The sequence below is a fragment of the Chinchilla lanigera genome, unplaced genomic scaffold (genome assembly GCF_000276665.1).
Source record: "Chinchilla lanigera isolate Chin_1 unplaced genomic scaffold, ChiLan1.0 scaffold00038, whole genome shotgun sequence".
Taxonomy (NCBI): domain Eukaryota; kingdom Metazoa; phylum Chordata; class Mammalia; order Rodentia; family Chinchillidae; genus Chinchilla; species Chinchilla lanigera.
The window spans coordinates 10,030,527-10,050,313 of record NW_004955439.1 but is presented as its reverse complement, the minus strand read 5'-3'; the positions used below and the strand labels follow the sequence as shown (position 1 = coordinate 10,050,313).

Sequence of the window (19,787 nt, the reverse complement as noted above, 5' to 3'; positions counted from 1 at the left end):
AGACTTTAAAGTAATACAGTTCTATTCCTCATCCATCAATGTGAAGTAGCATTTAGGCTTTCTGCTGTGAAATATGAAGAACTCGATGTCTCTGACTTTTGTTACACTTTTTTCCTGCTTCCCATTTGTACTGCATTATTGCACTAACATTGTAAGTAAAGTACAATGACATTCCGTTGTATTGTGATAATCAAATCTTCAATGGTTTGTCTTTAGGTTCATTCTAAACATTTAAGGTCAGTTAGAATAGCATTTAAAATAACAGTTAGATAATACTTTTAAATTAATTTTTAAATTTCCTTTTGCAAACGTCTCTCATGAAGGCGCCGGGGGGAGCTGTCCATGGTCCTCTGGGCACAGTGCGACCAGTCGGGCAGGCTGTTGGCGGCGCTGTAGTGAGGGGTGGCCTCTTGGGCAGCCAAGTCCATTGTCAACTCGTACACAGTGTGCTGATAATGAGATTGCAGAGCTGAGCTGCCCTCTCATTATGCTCCAAGGCCGGCGATGCCAGTGGATCAGTTCAGCTTTGGCGAGGGTCTTCTCATCTGAAGGAAAATGGTACCCTGCAGCTCCCATTTCACAGATCATGAGATGGAGCGGAACAAACTGAACTGTGCTGCCACACAACACTCTTTGAGTAATTTGATGACACTTACAGGAAAAATGCTCCAGTTCTTTCAATATTTCCTTCTAAAACACAATTTCAAAACTTTCCCCAACCTTCCAGTGTGCTGAATGCACTCTAGTAAATTTTTTTTCCAAATGATGAGTGGGGAAGAATGATTTTTTTCTTTATTTCCAGTCCACTGCTGACCAATACTTCTATGGAATAAAATAAAATAAATTAATAGAAAAATAATTTAAATGATATATAAAGCAAAAGTCCAAATTTTAAGTGGTAAACACCACAAACATAACATTAAAATCTAATAAATATAGTGAGACTAAACATAGGAAAAAAGGATAGAATTACAGAAACTGTACCCATCCTTTGAAAGTATGTGTGTGGGAGATTAGATAGAGAACCACTATTGTACTTTCAAAAATTTTGCAATCACATCTGAACAAAATCATGAGCACAATTTCCTGTGTTAAAGTTCTACATGCATATTTTGAATGAACTGCCCTTATCTCAGTATTTTAAAATTTAATTGGGACAATGGACTCACTTTGGGTTTGCTAATTGAGGTCATCTTTATTGGATTAATGACTATACTCTTTTAGGAGATACATTTTATTTTAAGACACATCCAGTAGGAAATTCATCTCACAGAGGTTTGTTGAGGCTATCAAAGATTATTTATTTATTTATTTATTTATTATTTATTTATTTTTGAGGCAAGTTCTCCCTGTGTAGCCCAGGCTGGTCTCCAACTTGCTGCAATCCTCCTGTCTCAGCATCTTGAGTGCTGGGATTACTCATGTGTGCCTTGCAGAAAAGATTTTAAACCAATTTCAAGGTATTTATGTGTAACTTGCATCCAAAATGAAACAAATGTGTCTTGAAAAAAAAATCTATCTTCAATCCTCCATCTAGAGACAGTTCTACTGATTTATCCCATATAGATATGGTTAAATGTAAATTGTCTTTTAGTGAGAGAAATGTGTTCTGGATTTTATATACTTTTTATTTTTAGATGATTGCTGGCAAATTTACCTTAATAATAGCACATATGTTTTATCTGTTCCTGCAGGACGTGACAGATATACAACTTATGCCACCTGCTCCCTACCATACAAGTTTGCCAAGCTTGGACAGGGCCCTGCCTTTTTCAAAAATTAAGGCCATGATCACATACTTTGATGCTGCCTCAGTTTCAGCTCACTACAGAAATCACTAAACTGAGAGCCTTGGTCTCTGAAATTATCTTGTGGGGACTGGAACAAACAGTAGCATATGTGGCCCCAGCACGCAGAGCACATTTTGAATAGCACAGTTGTAGGAGAGACTTATCTAGATTAAAGTCTGATTCCCAGAACTCAGTGTCAGGCTCAAGGTCTTGTCTAGTTCAAGGGAAATAGAGCAGGAGGACATCATCTCCCTTGTTCCAGCTACATTACTTCTACTAATGCAGCCCAAGTTTAGCGTGCATGTGAGTGTGTGCCCAGTGTGTACATGTGCATCTCTGCCTTCCTATCACTACTGTCACTGTAAATAGACCCAAGTGTTGTTTTTTTTTTTTTTTGTCTTTTTGAGACAGTCTCGCTAAGCATTTCAGGCTGGCCTTGAACTCACTTTGTAGTCCAGGCTGGTCTCAAACTTGCGATGATCCTCCTGCCTCAGCCTCCCAAGTGCTGGTATTACAGGCATGTGCCACCACACCTGGCCCACAAGTGTTTTCATAGTTGTCTTTGTTCTGTCACATTCTCTCCCCCCAGTTATAGTGCCCTTTTCTACAAGTGACAAGAACTGAAGTTGCTTGTGCATATAATCTCATTTAGGTTAAAGTGGTGCTATACTAGGTACTTAATGATGGACAATATATATGACTGTGGTCTCATGAGGTTAACTGCCTAGTGGTATCACAGCCACCTTATCTTTTTTTTTTAATTGGTACCGGGAATCGAACTCAGGGTCTCGCACTTGCCAGGCAGATGCTGTGCTGCTGAGCCCCATCCCCAGCCCGATCCACCTTACTCTGAGCAAGCAGACTATCTGATGTTCACACAGAGACAGTGCTGTCTAACGATGCATTTCTCAGAAGCCAGCTCCTTTGCTCAGGGGTCCATAACTATTATAATCGAATAATCTTGCATATATAATCTCCCATATTAAATAATCTACTTTATAGATACATTCTATTTTTGGTTGTTGTTGTTGTTTGTTGTTTTGTTTTTGAGACAGGGTCTCATTGTAGTTCAGGCTGGCCTTGAACTTACTAACAGAGTTCAGGTTGGCCATGAACTCGAGATGATCCTCCTCAGCCTCCCAAGTGCTGGGATTATGGGTGTGTGCCACCATGCCCGGTTCTTCCAGATACATTTTGGGGACTGGAATTTCAGTGGTAAATGATATCAAATTTTGTGAGACATATTAAATTTTGTTTGACATTGTTGCCAGTAATTTATACCAAAATTGTACCTATTCATACTTGCGCCAGCAAGGTGCAGGAGTGTCTGCTTGGAGGATTTTTTTAAGGTTTATTTCTTCATTGTAACTGCTCCAGGCAGAATTAACCAACTGATTTTTTATGTTATAAAGCTGGTTTAGGATTGGAGGAATGAAGATCCAGCTAGAGGTTCCCACCCGGACGATAATTAGATATTGTATTTTTGAGAGGCAGTTTGATGTTAGGCACATCTGGATCCACACAATAGCAGCCATATCACAACAGGAAAATAGATTGTGTATTAGAAACACAACACTTTGAACATTTTCATTACTTAATTTGGACTCACATTTTATTGGGAAGCTAGATCGAGTGTCTTAATCATATTATTTATGAATATTTTCATTAAAAGTAGTGGTGAAGGGGGTCATTATTCACTTGTTGAGTTAGTTGGAATGAACCTCAAGATTTGCTCATTATAAAAAGAATTTTTAAAGTGATCAACATCACCGTGCAGCTAGGACCTGCCCTCAGTCGCAGAAGCGATTTCCTCCTTGGAGGTCAGCCCTGAGTTTTCTTGGAGGGAGTTCCTTGTTTCTTGTTCCGTGTCAGTGTGGTCTGACAGCAGTCCCAGGTCCTGGCCGGCGACGTCCATGTCACATTACCTCATGCCCTGTGTGCTTCAGTGTATCCTTGAGGTAGCCACGCAGCCAGGCTCCCGTCTGCTGGCTTTCTCCCGAGAGCGGGGCGGGTAATTGCATTTGCAGTCTGCGGACATCTATTTCCAGCCGATCAGCCCCGTGCCCCCGCTGAATCTCAGAGCGATGAATCAGAGCTCTAGGAGAGTGGCTGTCCCCAAGGTCTGTCTCTAGCTCCTGGTCCTGCATTTCATAATGAAGCAGCTTTGAGTTCCTGGACTGAAAATGTCCAGAAAGAAGAAATCAGAACTGCTAACTGGCACCTTCATGCTCCAAGATCACTAACTACTTTTGTGATTTCTATTACACAGACGTATGGGTACTTAGGGTTAAAAGAAGTGCTTCGGATTTGTTGGAGGACTGTTGGACTTTCTTATTTTTCAGTTGGTGAAATAATAGTATGATACTGATGTAGAAAAATTCCTCAGGGCTGAGACATTTTAATTGTCTTTTGGTCTTTTGGTGTTAGCCGCTTCTTGATTAATCTTCAAATTGACAGTAAATTCATTGTACTCAAACATCTGATATATTTTTTGTGTCTTTTGAGGGCTTTTAAAAGATAAATAATTGGTTACAAACATCACTGTTGACTGTACAAACTTTCTCCTTTTGCATTAGAGGTTTTGTTTCAATAAAAAGTTGATATGTAATATTCTATATGGCTTTAGAACTCTGAGGTGATTAAGATTAATTTTCTTTTTTGATTTTTTTTGAGACAGAGTCTTGTAAAACAGTTCAGGCTGGTCTTCAACTCACTATGGAGCCTAGGTTGGCCTCAGATTCACAGTGATCCTTCTGCCTCAGCCTCCTGAGTGCTGAGATTATAGGCAAGCATCACCACACTTGGCCTTGAAACATTAATCTTATCTAGAAATTAGAGAAGGAAAATACATAGAAAATTACTTCCTTCTTTCAAAGGACATTAAGCTATCAAGGAAAACAGATTAGGATTAATTTCTATCCTTGCATCACTGAATTTAGGACCTCACACATGAGATTGTAGTTGCTAAGTAAAATGGTGGCCCACATTGTAATGAGCAGGGTGAATGGTGGGTACTCTAACTGAGTGAGGAAATAGCTCTTATGTTACTGCTGTGTCTGAAGAGAAATCCATAAACTGTAAAAACGTATTTTTGATAGTGTCCTTGATTCTACTTTGAGGGCCAGAATCTAATTAGGAGCCACAGTGAGGTTTTTCTACAGAGATCCTAATTTGGAAAGGGGGAACAGGAAGCCCACATCTGAAAAGCAAGGGATTTTATAAAATCAGCTCCATGGTTAGTTATCACATCTCTGGAAAGGGCAGTTTTCTAACTACCTCTATGCCTGTGACTTTTCTTTCAAATTGATACTTGAGATTTCCTTTAAAGAAATCACCATAAGAAAAAGAGTAAAATGTTATGTTTTCTCTAAAGAGTAAGAACTAGCACTTCAGCTAAGCTTTTTCCTCATCTCCAAGCTGTTGGTGGAGATAATTCCTTTTAAAGTCCAGTTCAGAAGCAAAAGGGATGATTGCATTTTAACTAGCAGTCTGAAATGTTACCAGCCCATTCAGTGTAGAATCTGTGGTTGAAATATACTGTTTCCTTGCTGTATTTTTTACTCCTAATATACTCTTTTTAATTTTAAAAAATTTGCCAATTAACCAGCTAGCAACCCTATAGCAATGCTGGTCAACTGCTTAATCTTATTTGATGTAAATTAATGTACGTTGGAAGGTGATGTTAACAAGGGATTAAAATATAATATAAAAGATGCCCATTTAGTGCCACTGTGGACCATTCTACATTATGGTAAATAGAAATAGGTACACAGGGGCTGGGGATTTAGCTCAATGGCACAGTGCCTGCCTGGCAAGCATGAGGTTGTGAGTTCAATTCCTGGTACTGGAAATAAACCAAAAAACCAAAAAATCAAAAACAAAAAACAAAAATAGATACACAGGTAACTTTCTCTGTGCCCTACATTTTTCTGAATCTAATCATACATATTATATTATATTATATTCCTTAAGATTATTTGTTGTTTTCAGTATAGTACCTTAACTTCTACCTGTAATTCTCCACCACCGAATGGCTAGTTATTTCTGTTTTTTTTTTCTTTCTCCTGGTTCTATCAATTGTAGCTTTGTCTTCACAAGACAAGAGGATAATAGCCAATGAACAGTGAACGACAGACCTGGTTCACCTTTATGGAATGGTATTTTCATGAGAATGCTTATCTCCTTTTAAGCTGGGATTAAAAAGACATCTTTATTCAAATAATTTTTTATGATGCGTCTTAGCAACTTCATAACTATACAGATCTTAGAGTTAAGACTGAGCTGAGCGTTTAACCCTGATTCCTTGAAGTCATCAGTGAGCTGAGTAAACTATTTGCTATTGTGTGTGTGGTTGTACATTCCTGGTTGGTGGCTGGTCATTCATGCTCTGTAATTATTTCAGGATTTTCTCAGTACTGTAGAGGCAAAAGAAGCCCTTGAAAGGGAAGTTCAGATCTTCCAAGAAAGGTTGCTTGCTAGCCAGCGGGCTTGGGATGCCTCAAAGCAGGAGCTGAGCCTCCTGAAGAAAAGCTCTGAAGAGCTGGAGAAGAGTTTGAAGGCCAGTCGGGATACAGCTGTGGCTTCACAAAGCCAGAACTCCTCATTTAGGGAGAAAATCGCAGCCCTCCTGAGAGGCAGGCTGGGCCAGGCGGGGCCCACAGAGGACGCCATTTTGGAGAAGATTGGAGAGATGGGCAGCCAGGAAGAGAGCAGCAAAAGGGTAAGTGGGTGATGGCTGCTTATAAGTTCTCTCAAAAGAGTGGACTCGCTCGCTTAGCTCAGGTCAGCAAGTGATTCATCTAAATTAGTTTAAAGTGTAATTCAAATGTTGCTGTGTTACTGGCAGCTCAGTTGCATACACTCAGGTCCGGTGGTAGCTGCTGACCAAACCAAAGGAGGCCAATTATTTTGGAGAAAAGGAAAAAGGCTTTCATCGAAGCTGGCTCTGAGGGGATGCAGGGGCCTCGCTCGCCTCAAATCACCATCTTCCCACGTCCCAGTGCGCAAGCGAGGGGCAGAGGGCAGCGGGAATACAGGCAGGCAGCAGACAGCTCCACGCTTGCGCTTCTGTCCTGGACTCCACCTCGGGGCCGCACCTGCCTCTCCTCTCTGTCCCTCGGGGCGGGGCGGAGGGGCTGCTGGTTGTGCACTCAGCACAAGGAAGGCTGGAGAAGTCGACCTCCTGGCGCCAGCACCTGCAAATCTGTGCATTCCCCTAGGCGGAGGAGAGAAGGGGGTGTTGTAAAGCTCCGTTTTGTCATGCCCGTCTCAGCGGTGTCGCTTGCACTGGCGTAGTCGCCGGAGCAGCCACTGGCTGTGCTGCACTCCTCCTGTCCGAGCAGCCAGGGCCGAATCGAGTAGGGGCAGCTTCTCAGAGCTTGGCTTCTGAGCTCTGCTTTCCTCGGCTCCTTAGGGGCTGGCATGAGATGCACAGTCCCTTGTTGGGAATCTTTGGGAATTCAGGATTTTTTTTCAGGGTTTAGAAAGACAGAAAAGGCAGAAAAACAGCACAAGAGCAACTGTACCGAGTCCTCTGCAGGAGGGTCTGGACTGTACCCGACACTGGCGTGGTCATAGGCTGCAGCAAGCCCTGGGGCACCCGCAGGGCAGATGAGTGGGAATTACAAGGAGCTTCGTGTCACTTCAGGTCAGGGTTTGCTGCTCAGCTGGGTCAGGTCAGGCCAGGCTTTGTCAATAAATGAGTTACAGAAATACCTGGATTTGCAGCTACAGATAAGGGTTTCTAGACCGGTAATACCGTCTGCCTCATAAGGTTTTTGTTCATGCTAAGCATTAAACAGAAAAAATTGTCATAAAGTCCTTAACATGCTGTCTGGTAAATCACAGCCCTGCAGATTAACATCACTGCTGCTGTCCCTGTCCCCTCTCCTCTCTCTTCCTCCTCTTTGCATCATGCTGCTTGGGAAAGTCTTTCAAGCATCTATTTAACAAGTGGAGAAGGGTTTAATGCACCTATGTAGCAGAAGTGCACTTAATTTTGTCATTTACACTATTAACATACTAGTAATAATTCTCACTTTTTTTTTTTCAAAGACAGGGTCTCACTGGACTTGTAGTTTAGGCTAGTCTTGAACTCACTATGTAGCCCAAGTTGGTCTTGAACTGCCTCAGCCTCCTGAGGGCTGGGATTACAGACATGTGCCACGATGCCCAGCTTACAATTCACATTATCTATAAATTGATACCAAAGCCCCTGTCAGCCTGGACTACTTAAATGATCCTCAAAATGAAATGACTGAAGTCCTAATTAATGAGGTTTTCAAGTAAATTCTGTCCAACTTCCACATATAATTCCAGTATGACTGCTTCTTCTGTTCCTGTCATACTAGTTCACAAGGGGAAGATACATTTTCCATCTTCTAATATAATCAGTAATTCAAACCTCAGGGTTGTACCCCGAGATATCACCCCTTCCCCCTCCCCCAATCTGCCTTTGGGAACCAGTGTTTTATATCTGAGCATCCCCTATTTTTAGAAAAGATTCTGCAGATAAGTGATGTTCTCTTTCTGTGTCTCTTATATTTCAGGTAGGATACCATTCTCTAGGTCCTTCTGTGTGGGGGAAATGAACTATGGAGATAATGGATATACAAATTTGTTCTATATGTTAACCATTTTACTCTATATGAGTCTTATCACTTCACTTGGTATACTTTAAAATCTACACGATACGATTTTATTTAAAAAGATAAAGTTCAAGGTTACATTTGTAAAGTTTCTTTAATGATCAAAATACTTAACCTCTGTCCCCTCCCCCTTTTTGGAGCAGGATCTTGCTCTGTAGCCTAGGCTGGCCTTGAAATTGCAGCAATCCCCCTGCTTCAGCCTCCTGAATGCTGGGATTACAGGCATGTGCCATCTTGCTTGGCTCTTAAATTCCCTTTAAAGACTTTCCAAAAACTCACAGATGCTTCAGAAGCAGCAATCTCAAGTTCCTTGGCCAAGTTCAGGGTTTTATTTGATTATAAAATGTTCACACACAGCCGCTCCATAAATGATGTCTACCTCGTAATATGTTGGATTTCTGAGATCAACTTAGTTTTTCTCGTGACTCATTTTACACAGAGGTACTTGACTGGGGAAGAAAGTTGTTTACAGGATAGAAAAAACTTTATTAAGTTATTTATGTTGAATGGCATTAGATATACTTCAGCCACTATGGGTTTCTTTTTTTTGCCATTCATTTTATTGCTTCTCCTTCTGTATTTTCAAGTTTTTTCCTAAAACAGTTTTGATTCCAGCATGTGAAGCACGGCCTACAATTGTCAGCACGATGTATATGTTTATTTTCAAAAGGAAAATTGTGCAAATTGGTTAAGCTGAATATGCCTTCCCCCACTCCCCATAAAAATTAGGATGATTCAGAATCTTTTTAGTGCTTTTGTCTGCCTTTCCTACCCTGTAATTTCTCTCAATAGCTGCTCTGCCTATTTAAAAGCCTGAAATCAAGCATATAGCTGATGTCTTGTGTGACTCATCTTCAAGTAAAAGCAGGAGAAAATGGATTTCGTGTATTGTCTTAGAACTGTTTTGGAAGAATGGGAGCTTTATAAATTGATGAATCTGTTTGATAAGGAGGCCGCATCCCCCTGCCAGCTGCCACGGCTCCACACCCAGCCAACAGTGGAGCAGTACTGGTGCGGTGACCCAGTGGGCATGGGCCGGGCCTCCCAGCTTCTCCCCCGCATGTCCGCTCCTGCCCGCACGAGGAACTCTTCTCGTTCACCCCTTTGCCCGCCCTGTTCCTCTCCAGCGTCTGCAATTCTCGGTAGAACTGAGGACACCACCCGCACCTCAGTAAATGACGCCAGTAGGTCATTTCCACGTGCTCCTTGCATTTTTGCTTCTGGCAAAATTTAATTTTCCATGTTTGAGAGCAGGGTTCCTCAGCCTGGGTTCTGTTGGCATCTTGGGATGGCAGAGTCTTTAGTTGTGATGCTGTCCTGTTGTACAGCACTTAACAGTGTTCCCTGTCTCTACCCACTAGGTTTCTGTAGCCCTCCCATCCCAGGTTTTTTTTTTTTTAATTGCAACGCGAGGTCCTCTTGCTTTTTTTTTTTTTTTTTATGGTACCAGGAATCAAACTCATGACCTTCTGCTTGCCAGGCAGGTGAGGTGCCACTGAGCTAAATCCCAAGCCCCCCGCCCCAGGTTTTGACAGCCGTAGGTCTTCAAATACCATCAAGTGTCCCCCAGGGGGCAAAATCATTCCCAGTTTAAAACCCCTGCCTTAGAGGAATGAATGTTCTACAGCCAGATATTCTGCAATCTTTTCTTTGTTTTTGTTTATTAGTACGTGTGTAGTACATAATGTCTCCATTCCTTGGGGGAAGTTGGTACAAGTGCGAAACACATCTTAATGCCTTTTTATCCAGTATCCTTTCCCTCTCTCCCACTTCTTCCTTCCTTCCTTCCTTTTTTTTTTTTTCTGTACCTGTCTGTAGTACATAATGTTTACTTCCTTGTGTGGAGTTGGTCCATGTACATAACACATTTTAATTCTTTTTCACTGTCTTGTACCCCTTCCCTTCATCTCTTGAGTTCCTTCTTCTTCGAGAGTGATCACCTCCCTACTGTTATCTTTCTTTTATTTTTGCTCTTTATTTTTACCCTGGGGTTCTATGTAAGAGCTAACAATGTGATATTTAAGCTTGTCTGCCTAATTTATTTCACTTAAGATTATGGTCCCTGCAATCTTAAATGAGTTTTTAAATGCTATTTAGTATTAGAAATTGAGGTCATTGTAACAGGTGTTTTTTTGTTTGTTTGTTTGTTTGTTTGTTTTGGTCTTTTTGAGACAGGGTCTTGCTCTGCAGTTCAGGCTGGCCTTGAGTTCACTCTGTAGCCCAGACTGGTCTCAAAGTCATAGTGATCCTCCTGTCTCAGCCTCCCAAGTGCTGGGACAGGTGTTTATAAAATAACAGTTTTTTTGCTCCATGGCAGAAAGTTACAATTTTAGGTTTTTTTTAGAATTTTGAAGCAAAACTTCCCCTACTTTGAGGGGTTGAACTGACCAACCATCTGGATGAAAATTGATCATGTGTAAGGAGAACACGACCATGATAAACTTCTTGTTTTTTCCTAAATTTTACACAGACACAGATGCATACAGACAGACAGACAGACACACACACAGAGACACACTTCTGGTACCAGAGATTGAATTCAGGGCCTTGCACATGCAAGGAAAATGCTCTACCTCTGAGCTATACCCTAGGCCTTTTTATTTTATTTGGAGACAAGGTCTTGCTAAATTGCCCAGGCTGGCTTTGAACTTGTGATCCTCCTGCCTCAGCCTCCCAAGGTGGGTGCTATGGTGCCCAGTCTCACTTCTTAAATTAAAGAGGAATCATACAAGCTTATGCACATAGAACTGGATGGACCACCTTTTTGTCTACGTTAGACACGTGGAAGCTTTACTTTCTTCACAGGAAACCTTCTTATTCTGAAGGCTGTGTGAGAGCTGAGGGGACCCAGCTGGATGTTCTAAAAGACCTGAAGCGGACTCCATGGCCTCTGATCCCTCTTCTGCTGGCCGTGCACCATCATCTTTCTCCTGCTCTGTCATAAATCCCGCCACATACTGAAGGGGGCCTTTCCCCAGAAGGGGCAGCAGACTGCTGGTGTTTCCTTGCACATGGCTGTGTTCCAGGTCACCCCGGCTACACAGGCATCCTCGAGAGTGAGCAGTAGGGGTTTAGCTTCCCAGCCTCTTGGGTGGGGTTTTTTTCCCTAGGGCTTTGGTAATGGAGTACCACGAATTGGGTGGCTCAAATAATGGAAGCTCCTCACTCATGTTTCCAGAAGTTAGAAATCTGAAACCGTGGTGTTGGAAGGGCTGGTTTCTTCTGAAAGCTGTGAAGAGTGACGTGCTCCATTCTGGTCACCCTACTGCTGGTGGCCTCAGGCATCCCTGGTCTTATGGATACCTTCTAATTTCTATGCATATCTGACTTTGTGTGCAAATTGTCTCTTTTCATGAGGATGTTGTCAGATTGGATTAGAGCCCATGCTAATGACCTCATTTTAACTTGATTATCTCTGCAAGGAGCTCATTTCTAAACAAAGTCACATTCTTGAAGTATGGAGTGTTTCAATGTTTATTTTTTGGGCTGCCCAGCTCCACCCACAACGAAAGTTGACAGAAGGAAAGGGGGAGGGGCAGGGCCAGCCAGTCAGCACTATGCTCCATGCACTCAGGCCAGAAGGAAGGGGACTGGTTTGATGTTGAGTTTCTGGTACCTGGGACTTCTATGTACTTCCTAAGCGAAAATCAAAGCTTGAATAATCAGAGCAGACTTGTTTATGCTCCAAAGTTTGTGGTTCTTAAGTGACCTAGGAAGCTCTTTTTCAATTTAAAGCTATTCTGCTTCTGTTTGGTTTAATCTTAGAGCAAAATGCTTCTCTGGTGAAATCAAGTCCTTGTCCTTCGGAGAAGAATCAACTCTGTTAGGGCATTATGACTTCACTTCCCCAAACCCTGCTGCTTATGCCTGGAGCAGAGTTTACTGCAGGGCCTTTTTTTGTTTGAAAAAATTGAGGTATGTATTCTGGCCTACGTCTCCAGGGTGGAAATCTGGCACACATTCTGTCCCCAAGAATGTCAGGTGTATATTAACAGATGATACTGAGAAAAAAATGAAGGACAAGCTTATTGATGCCTGAGACTTCATAGTGTGAAAACAACATGTGCTTCCAGTCTTGGTGGACACATATGCTCGTCATTCAGGCACTGGCATTAGACATTCCCAGGAACAGTCAGATGGGAGTGTTCATAGATCTGAACACATTTATGTAAATTTAGCTCTGAACAAACCTGGTAGTGTTATGTACCCCGACACATAAATAATCATAGGAAACCAAGCTATGTGATGGGGTAGGGAGGTTCTTAGATGTTTGCTCTTCTCTGGAATCCAGAATCTCTCTCTCTCTTTTTTTTTTTGGGGTTAATTAAAAAAATTTTATTAGTACATGTTTGTAGTACATAGTAATTACATTTATTGTGAGGAGTTGGTACATGTAGAGATGTCACTGAACACTTCTTAATTCTTTTTACTTTCTTTTCCTTCTTCCTTCCCTCTCCACTCCCTCCTACTCTTGGTCCTGTTTCCACTTATAAAATATCATCTCTCTGTTTCTTATTGTCTCTCTTTTATTTTGCTCTTTAAAGTTTTGTGCCTTGGATTTCTCATATAAGAGAAACCATGCGATATTTAGGGTTGTTCGTCTGACTCATTTCACTTAGCACTATGGTCTCAAGGTGCATCCATTTTCCTACAAATGACTCAACTTTATTCCACTTTATGGCTGAGTAGTACTCCGTTTTGCACATATAGCACATCTTCTGTCATTCATCTTTTTATGGACATACAGGACACAGTACCTTAAAGATTTAGCTATTGTTACTTCTGCTGCGAAAAGACTCCAGCATCTTGGCATGGCAGTTGGGTAGATTCTGTATAGTTCAACTGTACGTATTAGTGATGTTAAAAGTTACACTTGTAGGGTCTTCAAGGCTCCTTGGAACACCTCTGGGTCCACAGAGGGCAAACATACAGGTGGGACCCTCTTACCTTTGATTCAAGCACATTTGTCCTTTATGTGTCCTTTCCAGAAATACTTCTAGGTGACAGAAATACAGTTGAAAATAATCTGAGAAACACAACGAGGACGATTTCTGAAAAGTTCTTAACGGAAAGAGCAGGTCCTTGGCTGAGCCCACACCCCAGGGCGGTAATACTGACGGCAAAGTTGGAAGCATTTTATTGTACTTCAGTGGGGTTTGCAATAGGTTTACTGTTAATGAGCAGACACAGTGTGCTGAGCTTGGTCCTGCATACAGGGTAACCTGCAGGAAGAGACGGACGCGGAGCAAGGCTCGCAGGTGCTGCCTCCCCTGGCAGCTGTTGCCAAGGTTTGACACCGTGTTGCTGCACAGTAGGAGGTGTGGCTTCACAGGGGACCGAAGCAGGGAACATCTTTTCTGGTGCTCAGGTTTGCTCCTGAGATGATCTAGATAGGCTCATTTGATCATCTGTGGGCTTCAGAGAGGCTAATTGCTTGCTTCAGGTAACACACCGGTGAGCAGGGCTGTTGAGGCTTGAATCGGTCTTGTCTGACTCCAGACTCCCCGCCCCCCACGGAGACTCTCCCAGGCTCTTCCTCCCTCCCTCCGGCTAACTTAGTGTCTGCTCGGGGCCATCTTCAGGATGGAGCCCTTGCTGATGATGTCTAAGGAAGGCTGTTCTTTCCTCGAGTGAGGGCTGCAGCCTCTGCACAGGGCTGAGTGACCCCATCTGCCTCCCTCCAGCCCAGCTTTCTGGGTCTGTGTTCCCTTTGGTTTTGTTCTCTTTGCTAGGTCACCAATGCCACGGGCCAAGTGTTGATGGCTCTTCTGGTGGAAAGAGTCCCTCCCTCCCTGGAGTTCCATGTGAAGCAGGTGTTAAACCTTGAATGACATGAGCCAGTTCTCTGGGGAGGGGGCAGCTGTGGACTTTGATGTATGGCCATTTTTCTGCAATTTTCCTTGTGTGCTGGGCCTGGACAATCCATCGTATCTCTTGCTCTAGGAGCAGATCTATTGTTAATGAACACTAAGAGTAGTAAATGCGAAATGAAGCTTCTCAGCTTCTTATATTCTGTAAGGACATTGACAATTTCCTTGGGAAATATAATTCTGAACAGGGTACTGTCAAACATCTGGTTTTAAGTTCCCATAGAAGTTAGCCGGGCATGGTGTTACACAACTGTAGTCCCAGCATTCTGGGAGGCTGAGGCAGAAGGATTGCAAATACTAGCACACCCTGAGCGACTGAGTGACTCAGTGAGACTCTGTCTCAAATTAAAACATAAAAAAGGGGTGGGGATGTAATGCAGTACAAAGGCCCTGGGTTCAGTCTCTAACACCCAAACCCACACCCACCCACACACACACACACACACACACACACTCTTGAGTAAATTATGGGTCAGAAACCCTGAAAGCCATAAAAGTACAGGATTAAAGAGTTTAGGGTTCATCTGGCCTAACCTTTCCCGCATATCTCTTCATTAATGTAAAATTCTTAAATAGTTGGCCCACTTCTGGCCATTTCTAGTGACTGGGAATTCTTTACCAACTGGATGGTGTCTTCAAACAGCCTTAATCTCTAGGAAGGTTTTCTTTTCCTACAAAGGAATGCTTAAGTAAATTATACGACATTCTCATTATAGATTCTTTCTCTAGGTCCTGGGGATAGAAACCAAGGGCTCCTGCATGCTAGGAAAATGCTTTACTTTGAGCTACATTCCACAACCTCATGATAGATTCTTAGTGCAGCATTAAAATATTAATTAAGAATTTTGAATGGTAGCTGGGTGTGTGGTGGCACATACCTGTAATCCCAGGGCTTGGGAAGCTGAGCCAGGAGGACTGCTGATGAGTTCAAGGCCAGCCTGAACTGCATAGTGAAACTCTCTTCCCCCGACCAAAAAGAATTTTGAATGGGGCAAGAAGATGCTTAAAATATAACCAGATAGAAACAAAGACAGAATGTTGCATACATAATATAATCTCATTGATATTTTAACAATCCCTAACGAATTACTTTAAAATATTAACATTTGTTGCCTGTGGGGAATAGTATCATGGGGCAATTTTTTGCTTCTTTATACATTTTTGCCTTCAATATTTTATAATGGGCATGTATTACCATTATTATTAGAGGGACTGGAGAGAAATTTTCTCTTAAAAAGGCATAGAATTCCTTCTTTGATTTATACCTGTAGGTCCTCAGTCTAAATTCTGAGGGTAACTCAGATGAAATCTCACTATTTTTCATCTAGCAACCTCTCAGAAAACTGAGGTAACTCAAATACCTTCTTGCCTTTAAGCATGGCGGTTGATAGATAGGCAGGCAGAAGATGTATTCTTTTTTAAAATTTAGACTATAAAAAGGCTGAACCAGTCAAGATGTTTCACCCTATTCAGCGGTGTCATGTTATGTAAATATCTACTCTTTTCTCTTCCTCTTCCAAAATAAACCATCAAAAGAAACAGGTTTTTCATCCCAGGTATGTTAGTTTTATTGAGTTCAATATCTGACAAAAGCTGAGTTTAACAAAATCAGCGTGGGAATCTGAAAATGTTCTTTAGGTCTCTAATACACTTATGCTCTTGGTTTAAGGGGACAGGACAGTTGAGACAGAGAGGGACTCTTGGGAAGGGTGGAAATATTGGCATCTTTTCTGAATAGGGAGCCTTAGGGGAATTTAGCAGAGGGCCTTTGGTTTTATAGGGCAGGAGAGAGGATAGCCGTTGGATTCTTTTGCTTGCTTATAGGATATCACCATATCGGAGAGATTTTGGCCCTTCAAATGATAAAAACCGCTGTATAACTATGTCATGTAAAGTCAATGACATTGGAGTGTAGGGGATGAATAAGTGATACGCAATACAAGGTTGCAAAAAATCTATTTCTTCACTGGAATTCCCTGTTAGATTATCAGGATCAATTCACTGTATAGTCTTTAATCAGCTGTATGTGGTGAAGCAGTTTTTGGGGCAAATTATTCTTTTGTAGATTTTGAAAATATTTATTGTCTTAATTCTGTTTCCTAACTAAGCTTTGAAACTCTTAAAATAATGACAGTTTTGGAGGTAAGTAAATTTTATCTGTAAATATTTATTGATTAGTCTGTTGAAGGAATTACATAAAAACAAAAAATATTAGCCCAAAACATTTTATTAATAATGAATGTAGATTTATTTCGAACAGAAGCAAATAGGGCTATCAGTGACTTATTTTTTAAATTTAATTTTTACAAGAATCTGGAAGTGGGTGTGAGAAGTAGTTATGCTACTCGGGCTAAGAGCTAGATTTTAACACTTTGTTGCATCTCAAACAAGGCTTATCCTTGTACTGTGTCTTCGTTTCCAGATGGTCTCCCAGCTTGAATCTCAAGTATCTGAGCTTGCTGAACAGTTGGGAAATGAGTCTGAGTCTCACCAGAAAACTCTACAGAGGGCCCAACAAGCAGAAAACAAGTTGGAGGCTCTTCAGGGCCAGCTGACAGACCTGGAGGGAGAGCTGGTTTCTGGAGAAGTTCTGCGAGACAACTTGAATTTCGAGAAACAAAAAGTAAGACCCTGAGGCTGTGCGCCTGGGTGGAAGCGTCTGGGTCATTCAGAACTTGACTTGAGAATGTTCTGGGTGTTGCAGGACTTACACTGAATGTACCCTGGGTCATGAATGAATTTCAAGGAGTGATAAGTCCCTTCCTATTGTTTGGATCTTCCTTGACTTCCATTAATTCCACTAAAGTTGGTAGGTACAGTGTCAGTCAGCTTTTCCTTGCTGTGACTAAATACCTAGGCAAACGATATAAAAGGGGAAAGATTTATTTGGGCTCAGGGTTGCAGAGGTTTCAGTCCATGGTTAGCTAGCTCCATTGTTTTCAATCTTGTGGAGAGGGAGAAACACCATGGTTAAGGGTGTGGAAGAAGAAAACTTTCATGTCATGGCAACCAGGAAGCAGAAAAAAAGGAAAGAGAAGGAAAGGCTGATGATAAAATTTATCACACCCCATGATCCACTTCCGTCATCTAAGTCCCATCTCCTATTTCCATCACCTTCCCCCAAATACCATTAAATTATGATCTCATCTGTGGATTAAGAGGAGAGCCCCCATGATCCCATCACCTCCCAAAGCACAACAGCAATCATGCCTTCAACACGATGGACCATTTGCGGGGATATGTTGGATCCCCACCATAATAGGTATTTATTGAGTACCCATTGTGTATATTCCCTGAAGATCTGGGAGGTTCAAATATAAATAATGTACAGTTCCTGCTCTCCAAAGCTTCATAATTCAACAGGAGAAACACCATTCAGGTCATTTGCTGTACCACAGACTCTGCTGTAAAAGTACTGTTGCATTAATAAAGTATTGTAGGCACTTCTGGATAAAGATACAGTTTTATAAGAGAGGAGATAATCATGTTCATCCTTGAAGGACAAGTAGGATTATAGTGCTGAGAAAGGGTGAATGCTACATTGGAAACAGCTTCAACAGGGGCAGGGAATTTTGAAATGCTTTGTTCAGAGAATGCCGAGCTGTAAATCCCATATGTCCATAGGTGGCATTCTTAGTGGGGCAATGACAATAGAGAATAGTGCAATGGCTTGTGTCATGGAGACTGAGTGCTCTTTATTTTGTGGAACACGAAGTGTGGTAAGTGATTATGAGTGTAATTTACAGTCACATACTGCTGAATGGTGTGTCAGTGAGTGATGAACTGCACATGTGACACCAGTCCTATAAGGTTATAGTGCCTAATGACACTGAAGCCGATTGAGTTTATGAAAAGTACAGTCAGTGATGTTCACTCCAGTGATGAAGCTGTTTAATGGAGTTCTCAGAGCATCCACACTGCTAAGTAACGCATGACTGTGTTACAAAAAGAGGAGATGTCACTGTAAGGCTGACACTGAAGGGTAGAGACCCTTAGAAATGATGGTGTCTCCAAACCAGTGGGAGAGGAGCGGAGAGGAGAAGAGAGGAGAGGAGAGGAGAGGAGAACTGTCCCCCCGGAGTGTGCACAGATCCCCTGTGACCTTCAAGACACAAATTTGTAGAATGGAGAAGGGAACCTGCTTGCTCTGGGCTGAGGGTTGACTAGAAGTGGGAGGGGGACAGGCTCACGAGAAGACCACTGTGAAATCTGGGCAAAAGAAAAGGCACAAGGCGACATCTGTAACAAACAGGGTCAAAGACATCTTCCCGTGAGCAGGATAGGGAGGTAAGGGCTTGTGGGTTGTGAGTCTGTGGGACAGAGGCTAGGAGGAGAAAAAGAAGCAAATGACATTGAGAACACAGATGCAGAATTTGGCATGTAAAATACACTTAGATAAAAAAAAAATCTGTAGTCTTAAGACTCCTTTTAATTCTTTTAGAGTTAAAAGTAATCCAGGAAGCCCAATGCTGTCTCGTGGTAGGCATGCAGCCCTGCGGGAAAGGTGTCTAGAAATCAGTCCGGGGGCTGACACAGGTAGATCAGCACAGCCCCACTCCTGCCAGTACTACATAGAGATAGTTGTAAAGTGTGGCAAAGACTTGGAAAAAGGACGAAGGACTTCTCTCTGATTTCAGTGTGTGTGCGTGTGTGAGGAGAGGAGGCTTCTTCACAGAAGAGGCAATAGTTGACAGGGGCCTTGTGGTGGACTGACAACTGGTGATCAACTTGCAACCCCCAGCTGAACTGAACCAGCATGGTGCTGGGTGTGGGGGTCCCACCTGAGGATTGTTGGCAGCAGCATAAGAGGCTGTTGGGAGCTGAGAAGCTTTTGGGTGCTGTTAGAAGCTGCAAGGAGCTGTTCTCTTGGAGGAGCTTGTCATGCTGGCTTTCCTGACGAACTCGGCTATTCTCATCATCTGAGGAGCTTGGGACCTTGTCGCTGAGAATAGCTGCAGTTCACTTTGGGGGAGCTCTGGTCCTCACTTTGAGCATCACTTCCTGGCTCTGGAGGAGAAGATGGTGTACCACTCAATCTCCTGGAGAAGCCCTACAAAGATTTGTCACATTGGCTTTCCTGACAGGAGCCTGGCTGTTCTCATCATCAGAGGAGCGTGAGACCTCACTGTTGCTGAGGATGGTTGTTTTACTTTTCGGGGGAGCTCTGGTTCTTACTTTGAGCGTTGCTTCTTGACTGCAGTACAGATCCCTCAGCCTGCTAGCTCAGATCCTTCATCCCACTAGCACAGACTTTCTAGCTCCACCACTGACCTTTGAGCCTTCCCAGCACAGATCCATGAAACTGGCCTGTATGAGACATTGTCGTGGGCTCTAGGCCTCCAGTTGGACTCATGGGGGGTATTGTTATGGGCTCTAGGTCTTCAGCTGGACTCATGCAGGACATTGCCATGGGATCCAGGCCCTCAGCTGAATTCTTTGGTGTTTAGTGTGTGGACAGATTTCCTGCACTCTCTTTGTAT

General features: G+C 42.5%; 1 protein-coding gene across 4 annotated transcripts in view; it reads left to right on the top strand.

Moving 5' to 3' along the window:
* Positions 1–19,787, top strand: part of Ccdc170 (coiled-coil domain containing 170) — a 103,903-nt gene that overhangs the window by 64,010 nt on the left and 20,106 nt on the right. For 3 of the 4 annotated variants that reach the window (XM_013517399.1, XM_005390576.2, XM_005390577.2), the window contains exons 6-7: positions 6,193–6,510; positions 16,730–16,930. In XM_013517399.1, the coding sequence (XP_013372853.1) occupies positions 6,193–6,510; positions 16,730–16,930 (519 nt within the window). The remainder of the gene's footprint in view (positions 1–6,192; positions 6,511–16,729; positions 16,931–19,787) is intronic. The other variant, XM_013517400.1, reaches the window with a different exon arrangement.